The sequence below is a fragment of the Mus pahari genome, chromosome 9 (genome assembly GCF_900095145.1).
Source record: "Mus pahari chromosome 9, PAHARI_EIJ_v1.1, whole genome shotgun sequence".
Classification (NCBI taxonomy): domain Eukaryota; kingdom Metazoa; phylum Chordata; class Mammalia; order Rodentia; family Muridae; genus Mus; species Mus pahari.
Genome location: NC_034598.1, coordinates 43,493,626 through 43,502,975, shown reverse-complemented (window position 1 = coordinate 43,502,975; position 9,350 = coordinate 43,493,626). Strand labels below are relative to the sequence as shown.

The following is a 9,350-nucleotide window of genomic DNA, read 5'->3' as shown; positions in this document are numbered from 1 at the left end:
CTTGTACTAAGGTCAAATATAAGTGGATCAAAGAACTCCACATAAAACCAGAGACACTGAAACTTATAGAAGAGAAAGTGGGGAAAAGCCTTGAAGATATGGACACAGGGGGAAAATTCCTGAATGGAACAGCAATGGTTTCTGCTGTTAGATTGAGTATTATCAACTGCTCCAGGCAAAACACAGAACACTTCTATCAGCAAAATATCACTATTGTTGCCCTTTAAGGCCCTTTAAGGCCACATTAGCCTCTCTCTTTTCCCATAACATGACATCAATGAACCACTAGACCATTCATCACCTATTCATTGTAGTTCATTCGGTTTATTGTGTGCTGGGTGAAAATAGTCATCCCAAAAATAGTGGTGTGTATTTCAATGGGGTGTTTTCTTAGCAAGTCTCATGAACTGAGTTTGATTCTAGATCCCTCCTAAAATTAGAAGGAGGTAATTGATTGCCCAAAGTTGTCCTATGATATACTCACAGCATACTGCATTATAGCATATACTAAGAACAAAAACACACATACACAATAATAATGACAATGGTGATGATGATAAATTAAAAATATCAATAAAATCAACAACCATGTTGATAGACTGAATCCATAAACTCTCAAGTTGTAAAGTTTAGCAATAAAGTATTATACATCTCAAATTATTAGACTTGAATGTACTAGTATGAAAGAGTGATCTCTCACTTCAGTTTTGTCAGAAGCAATCTAGGAAGGGCTAAGGAATACAAGTGAGTTTTCTGGAGGTGGCCTACTGTTTTGCATGGCTGCAATGGGTGAGCATTAAGAATGCAGGCTCCTAAGAAGGATGACCATTGTGTGGATACTTCATTCCTCCTTAGAATAAGGAACAAAATACTCATGAAAGGATATAGGTACAGAGACAAAATTTAGAGCTGAGATGAAAGGATGGACTATCCAGAGACTACCCCATCCGCGAATCCATCCCATCATCAGCCACCAAACCTAGTACTAATGCTCATGTCAGCAAGATTCTGCTGAAGGGACCCTGATATTGCGGCCTCTTGTGAGGCTGTGCCAGTGCCTGGCAAACACCGAAGTGGATGCTCACAGCCAGCTATTGGATGGAATACAGGGTCCCCAATGGAGGAGCTAGAGAAAGTACCCAAGGAACTGAAGGGGGCTGCAACCCTGTAGGTGGAACAACAATATGAACTAATCAGTAACCCCTGAGCTCGAGTCTCTAGCTGCATATGTAGCAGAAGATGGCCTAATCAGCCATCACTGGGAAGAGAGGCCCCTTGGTCTTGCAAACTTTATATGACCCAGAACAAGGGAAGGCCTGGGCCAAGTAGTGGGAATGGGTGGGTAGGGGAGCAGGGGCAGGGGGGTATAGGGAACTTTCAGGATAGCATTTGAAATGTAAATAAAGAAAATAACAAAAAAAGCTGAAAGTTTAATATTTCAATGAAAAAAAAAGAATGCAGGGTCCTTAAAAACTCCATTCCAGGATTCCTTGTTGCTGATATGCCTTTCCTGTCACTGATACATAGCTTAAGACTCTTAGGTATTATCTCACCCTATTGGTATTCTACACAATCAACATGAAGTTATACTCTTATATAGTAAAGTGAGTAGAAAAATTGGTGATTTCATAGTTTCTGGTAATGAATTTTATAGAATTCAAAACTTATATGAGTAATTTCAAGCCCTCTATAAAATGAAAGCTGGAAATAGAGCTCTGTAAACCTTAATGTGGCATGGATTAACTGTACTAGAAAAGGAAAGCATGCTTGGAACAAATTTATGATCTAGGAAAATATTTCTTCTAGGTTACTAAAGGTCATAAACTGGGAATGGAAAATTTATTTTATGTACAAAGACAAAAATAGATATTGAATAGTTTATTTACACAGAATGTTAAAACTAATAAGATACAAAGCAGATGGTTGTCTTTTGACAAAACTGTGCTAACATGACAAAAATTATTGTTTAAATGTATACTCAACTTATGGAACTACTAAAAGATAATAAATCTTTAGTCAGGTACTAGCCTTAGTGGAAAAGGGTACAAATAATTTTGATGTAACTCCTTATAAATTTATGACATGAATGCTGGCTTAAACATATTATTAACTTAGAGTATGTAAAAGTGTTTTAAAATCCATGTAATCAATTATCCTGTTGTAGCATATCTACCTGACAGTTATATGATGTAATTTTTTTAGAGAAGGTATAATACTGAGCATGGAAATAAAGGTTTGTTGGAACTTCTCTTCTTTGCTTCATCCATGGTGAGTAATTTTTGCTTGCCTCACTCTTCCTTTTCATCTCTTTCTTTTTTCTTTTCTTTTCTTTTCTCTCTGGTTTATAAAGAGTTAACAAAGTTCAGGCCTCTCAGCTGGACAGCCCTTGACACAGAGAGAAAAGAGCAAAGTAACCAAGCCATTTTTTTCTTAATCCCCTACTTCTAATAGCAGGCATCAAATTACCAGAAAGCATCAGCTTTTGGCCTTAGAATAGCACAGAGTTAAAGGAAGAAAACAATGAGCAAACAGTAAGCAACATTTGCCCCAGCAATTGCAACTTTTGCCCCATTGCTGCCTGTCTAAGTCTACCTTGGATGTTGGGCTGGTCAATGGCACAATTTGATGGACAAGCACATTCCTCTGAATTGTTAATGTGCATGAACTAAAACATGATATGAAAGTCAATGAATGTATTCAAATATGAAATAAAGAAATGATAAAAATAAAATAACTAAAACAGAGGGAAGGAGGAATCTGAGTGAGTGAGGGGAGAGGGAGGGGAAAATGGGGACAGGATCGGGTATGGTGGAAGACAGGAGAGAAACTCAGAGGGCCAAGAGTATGAATGAAAATATTCAGCTGCCAGGAACGTGGGGTGGGTGGATCCTCTAGAAAATTCCAGAGAACTGGGATGGGGATGGCTTCTGGGACCTAATATGGGTTACCTTAGCCAAAATGCTCAAAGGGGGGAAGATAGAACCACAAGAGATGATTTCCACTAGATGTACAAGGCCCATTGGAGAGATAGGGACACCAGCCCGCTGTCAAAACTTTGACCCAAAATTGTTCATGTCTAAAAGAAATGCAGAGACAAAAATGGAGCAGCAACTGAACAAATGGTTGACCAGTGACCAGCCGAACTTGGGATCTATCCCATGGTAGGAAACAAACCCTGACACTATTACTGATGCTATGTTGTGCTTGCAGATAATAGCTTCGCATGGCTGTCCTCTTAGAGGCTCTACCAGCTGCTGACTGAGACAGATCAGATGCTCACACCCCATCATTGAACTGAGGCTGGGAACTCCTATGAAAGGATTTGGGGAAGGATTGAAAGACATGAAGGGGATAGCAACCCCACAGGAAGATCAACAGTGTCAACTAACCTGGATCTCTGGGTGCTCCCAGAGACTGAACTACCATCCAAAGAGCATATACAGGCTGGTTTGAGGCCCCTGGTACATATGTAGGACAGGACTGCCTTGTATGACCTCAGTGGGGGAAAGTGTATATAATTCTGAAGAGACTTGATGCCCCAGGATGGGAGAATACGGGGTCACCCTCTCAGAGGCAAAGAGGGAAGGAATTGGGGAAAGAACTCTGGGGGCAATATTTAAGATGTAAATAAATAAAATAATTAATTAATAACAAAAATAAGATGAAAACATATCTTGTCAGTGTTAGAAAAACCCTAGCATGTAAAATCCATACTGTATGGATAAAGGGATTTTTTTGTAATTACTTTTTTTATTAGATATTTTCTTTATTTACACTTCAAACATTATCTCTTTCCTGGTTTCCCCTCCAAAAATCTCCCATCTCCTACCCGTCCCTCTGCTCCCCAAACCACCCACTACCATTCCTGGCCCTGGAATTCCCTTATATTGGGGCGTAGAGCCTTCACAGGATCAATGATGACATGCAAAGAAGGGCAGGCTGAATAGACAAACTTCAGGCTTTAGATTTCTGCAGTTATAGTATATAAAACTGCAGTCATTGTCAAGTCTTGTTCCCCTCAATACTCTCTCACACACAGAGGACCACATTTATGTAAATGTTAGCAAAACAAACAAAAAATATATGTTAGTATATAGAATATATGTCACATAGGAGGAAATTATTTTCAAGTGTTGCAGACCGAAACACATTGAGTCCTATGTTTGAAATAACTCTGGGAAGACAGGACTATTATAGAGGAAAAATTATGTGCATAATAGAAAAAACAAGTATCTTAGTAATGTGACTTTCTTATATAATGTATACAGCAGAAATGAGAGTAATGAAATGCCCAGGAATGTGTGATTAGATTTATAAGATCTATTTCATTTTTATTTATGCACAAGTATATGTGGATATTGTAGGCACCCACTAATATGTAGGGATAGCAATCCCATAGGAAGACCAAGAGCCAACTGACCCGGGCCTCTGGGAGCTCCCAGAGACTGAGTGGGTACTTTAGGTATCTAGAAAGTTGATAAAGTGTGATGCATCTGGATTCGCAGGCAGTTATGAACTGTCCAAATAGGTCCTTTGGAAATAAATTTTGCTCTGGAGGACAGCATTTACTCTTCTACCTTTGAACACTTTCTCCAAACCTTACAAAAATATTCATATGTATCTTATCCCTTTATGATCTGAAGACAGAGTCCCAATCTCTGGCTCTGTAGCTTCACAATCTGCAATAATGGAAACTTCACCCAGCCCAATAATACACTTTACAGTTTTCCTTCTAATAGTCTTTCCAGAGCTTTCTTCACATCTTTATTCCTTAGACTATAAATGAAGGGGTTCAGCATCGGGGTGACCACAGTATACATCACAGAGGCTCTTGCAGCAGAGTGAGAGCTTTGGACCACAGCAGAACTGACATAAACTCCAAGGCCTGTACTATAAAATAAGGAGACAATGGAAAGGTGAGAGACACACGTAGAAAATGCCTTGTACTTCCCTTGAACTGAGGATATAGAAAGTATGGAAGACACTATCTTGAAATAAGAGTAAAGGATACTACTGAGAGAAATGACTCCCAACAGAACAGGTACAAGATGCATTATGAGGTGGCTTGAAAAGTTGTCTGAACATGTGAGTTGAGACAGCTGGTTAAGCTCACAGAAGAAGTGGGGAATTTTTACATCTCCACAAAAGGTCAACTGTAGCACAACTGAGCTCTGTAAGAAGGCATGTAGGATGCTAACAACCCAGGACAGCAGAACCATCAGTATACAGAGCTGTTGGTTAACAATGACTGTGTAATACAGTGGGTGACAGATAGCCACATATCGGTCATAGGCCATCACAGCCAGGAGAAAGTTGTCTAGTTCTCCAAAAACCAAGAAGATACCCATCTGGCTAATACAGTCTGCATAGGTAATGGCCTTGCTTTGTGTCTGTATATTTACCAGCATCTTTGGGACAGTGGTGGACGGGAAACAGATGTCCACAAAGGACATGTTAGCAAGGAAGAAGTACATGGGTGTGTGCAGATGAGATTGTGTGATGACAACAATGATGATGAGCAGGTTCCCAAGCACGGTTACCAGGTACATGGACAGAAACAGTGAAAAAATGAAGAATTGAAGGTGTGGGTTTTCTGAAAATCCAAGAAGAAAAAAACTTGAAATTCTTGTGCTGTTGCCTGATTCCATCTGTCACATGTGTCTATGAGACAAGATAAAGGCAAGATAACTTGACTATTCTCACATTGATTTAGATGATATGCTACATTTTATGTTTTCAGCAAATTAACATCTGAATTGTTTCTGAGGAATTTTTCCTCTTATGTTATCCCTGATGTTAATCTTGATAGACATTCCTTTCGCTCTCTGAACCTTTCATTAAAAAATCATGTATTCTATAATTTTAATAAGAAATTATTATGAATGCATAATATTGCTGCTCAATATGATTCAGTGATTAGAGAATTTACAGAGGTTGATAAAAATAAAAACAACTTCATGTATATGGATGAAAAGAATATAGGAAAATAAAGAAATAATGTTTACTACCTTTTGGGGTGATAGCATGACATACATTTGTCTACATACACATTCGGCAGAATTGACCCTTTTCATAAATGTGAACACACACACATATACAGAGAGTGAAAGAGAGTGAAATAGAATAACAACTAAAACTATTTAAAAACAATTGCCCTATAACAGGACAAGGAATGGTGATGCAGTGAAGAGTATTAAAGCAGGTATAACTGAAAGGGAAGATAGAAGCTGCTGTTATGTGTCAGTAATTCATTTGCATGTGTATATCTCTAATTTATGCATTTTGAGGAAATAACACACAGGACATTCTGCATAGTAACCAGGTGACATGCTGGCCAGATCATTCTATGTAGTGGAATGTTCTGTACTTCACAGGATGCTTAGAGGCAACCCAGCCTCTAATGAAGACGCCCTGTATGATAGATGATGAGCAGTGCTAGACACTGAAGAGTAGAATTGCTTCCCATTGAGAAGTATAGTTAGACCTAAAAGCAAAATTTTTATTTCAGCATGTGTATAATAACAAATCCATGAAAAAGAACACAAAATACCATCCCAATGGCTCCACAGGCTCAATTGTACAGTATTTTACATGGTGTGAAACAGCTAATCTGTACTATGAACAATCATTTTTTCATGTCCTTGGCTGTTATTTAGTGGGAAGATAAGCTGAGAAATAGAAAAGAAAATTAGCGTAGACATAAATGCATAATGGCTGGTGTAGAATACTACTGGAGCATTTCATAAGCAATGTATGAGCAAGTATGCACACATAATATGTAGAGAGACATTTTACGAGATATTAAGAAACTCTGAAACAGAAAAGGGCAGTGTTAATTAGTTTCTCCCCTTAGCATATCAGGACTATGGAGTTTTTTTTTTCATTTTAGTTTTATCTAGTATCATCACGTTTTTTGCTTATTCAAAGTGCTGTGGCTCATTGGGACATTTCCACATATTTATATAGAGTATCTCAATCACATTTCCCTTCTCTACTACATTTTCTCATGTGTCCTCTTATTCTTTTGCATTTCCATGTTTACAAACCTACCAAGTTTTACTATTACATGTTTTCTCTAGTGTGGATAAAGATAGGGAAGCACAGGGGAGTGAAAGGAAGGGTAATTATGATACCATGCCCTTTACTATTGTATTGTCATTAATTTTTGCTTTGAATTAATCCCTAGTAACTGCTAATATGCATAGGATACAGAGGGATAATTCTACACAAGTACACAGCATGTGATGATCATGGCAAGGGACTTACTGTTGCCATTTCCTTCAACATTTATTACCTACTTTTGTTGTAAGAATTGCCATTACTCTCTTATGGCTTTTTGTTTAAAAACCACGTAATAAATTACAAGTGTACAGTTTTTAAAGTAATATTTTATTTATTTCTATGAAATAATTATTAGATGTGAAAGTATATGTAATAAGTTTCAAACTGTGATTCCCTTGGCATATTGCAGGGCATGAGGTCTTCAGCACTCATGAAGCATTATTTGATAGCACTTTGAACCTCATTTTCTCTTCTTATTTTTTCTTTCCTAGACTTCAGTGACACCTTCTACTTTATATAACATTCATCTTAATTTTTGTTTAGTGTGTTTCAATATGAACTGAATCTAAAAGGACATTTTTGATGATATCACAAAGGATAAGTAACTTAAAGTCAAACTTTTGAAGACTTGAAAGTCAACAAATATGATTTTAAAAACACCTCTAAATACATGGAGGCAGCTTTATTAAAACTAGGGCCAAGAAGTGGGAGTGGGTGGGTAAGGGAGCAGGGCGGGGGCAGGTATAGGGGACTTTCGGGATAGCATTTGAAATATAAATAAAGAAAATATCTAATAAAAATTAAAAAACTGTTATGTGTCTCATAGAGCTGCATGTTCAAGTATGCTCCAATCAAATGCATGGATGTTTCTTAAGTGATAAAAAGAATGAATAAAATGCAAGTAATGAATAAATGTGGTGGCACCCTCCCCCCTTTGGGGTTGTATCTCATTAGAGACATGAAAATAGCAAAATATAGAATAATAAAGATGAAGAAACACACTGGAAGCATGTAAAAATGACCTGATGGAAAAATAGGACAAAAATAAATGACACATTGGTGATTTCTTTCTGAAGAACAAGAAGCCAGTTGAGCACAAGTATGACTGATTAAAATAAATTAATGAGCACAAAACAAACTTTCAAATATGATTATAAACTCACATCTAAGAATAATAAAGAAATAAGTGAAAAGCAGGCAATTTGTATAAAAAAAACACTGTAAAGGAACTCAACTACATACACTGAATGAGTACATTTGACACCAGGAATGTAAGTGTTCCAACAACAGAATACAAGAAAAGACCTCATAGGAATTTTCAATAGTGAAAGGAAATGAACAAAAACCTCACAGAAATATTGAGTCTCTATCAGAGGTTGGGACAATATCTATGTTTGTGTGTCTGTGTGTGTTTCTGTGTTTGTATATGTGTGTGTGTGCCTGCATGTGTATGTACATGCACAGCAAAAGTTGATATTTAATTACCATTTTCTATCAACTTGTAAGATTGCCTTCTGCTGATCTTTCTCATCATCCTAAAGGCAGTCCAATAAATCTCATTTAATACAAAAAGCCTCTATTTCTCTGCACTCTATTCCTGTATTCTCCTACCACTTTAACTATAAAAAGTCTTGGGTAGTTCTTACACTGAAATATACTTTTACATTTACCCCAGTTCCCACTTCCATTCGGGATTCTGTTTTTGCCATTTCTTGTCATCAATGAGATTTGGGATTGATTTCTTTAATATTCATTTCTCAGTTTAATATTCTGGACAAAAAGTGATGGAATGGCACGGTACACACTCAGAGAAACCACACTACACTAACAAGGACTGGCACTCCAGTGACCTCAGAAAGACAAACCTAGGACCAATTTTCTTTAACACTCTCTTGCAGTGTCTACAGAGTTCTGAAACTCACCTGACCACTCTCTTTGAAGAATTCCTGAATGGCAGCTCAAGCTTCCCAGAAGATGGTGGAGACTGAAACTCTGAACCAGTTCACACAGCAAAAAGAACTGAAAACACTTAAGAATCCAGAAGAAGTGTGAACTACCTCTCCAGCTTCTGTCCAAGGCTGCACATTCTGAAGGTCAGCAGAAGACAAGGGTGAAGTGTCCTACACTTGCTCATTGGCACATTTCCCTAATTTTACATCATTATCCTTTAAGTAGCTGATTATCCTCTGGGACACAGGTCTGGAAAGCTAAGAATTTAATTTTGCTGATTCCCGAGGTCCAATGACTTTTGGTTGTCCCTTTTCCATGAACTTAACTACTCTCTAAAG

General features: G+C 37.6%; 1 protein-coding gene across 2 annotated transcripts; it reads right to left on the bottom strand.

Moving 5' to 3' along the window:
- Positions 1–4,718: 4,718 nt before the first annotated feature.
- On the bottom strand, positions 4,719–7,464 carry LOC110326790 (olfactory receptor 8-like). Of its 2 annotated transcripts, XM_021205377.1 has the most exons (2): positions 7,448–7,464; positions 4,719–5,631 (listed from the first exon to the last, which is right to left on the bottom strand). In XM_021205377.1, exons 1-2 carry the CDS (start codon positions 7,462–7,464, stop codon positions 4,719–4,721), a joined length of 930 nt encoding a protein of 309 aa, XP_021061036.1. The 2 variants fall into 2 exon arrangements, with proteins under 2 accessions (XP_021061036.1, XP_021061035.1); XM_021205376.1 differs by lacking the exon at positions 7,448–7,464 and having other exon boundaries at positions 4,719–5,648.
- Positions 7,465–9,350: the final 1,886 nt, after the last annotated feature.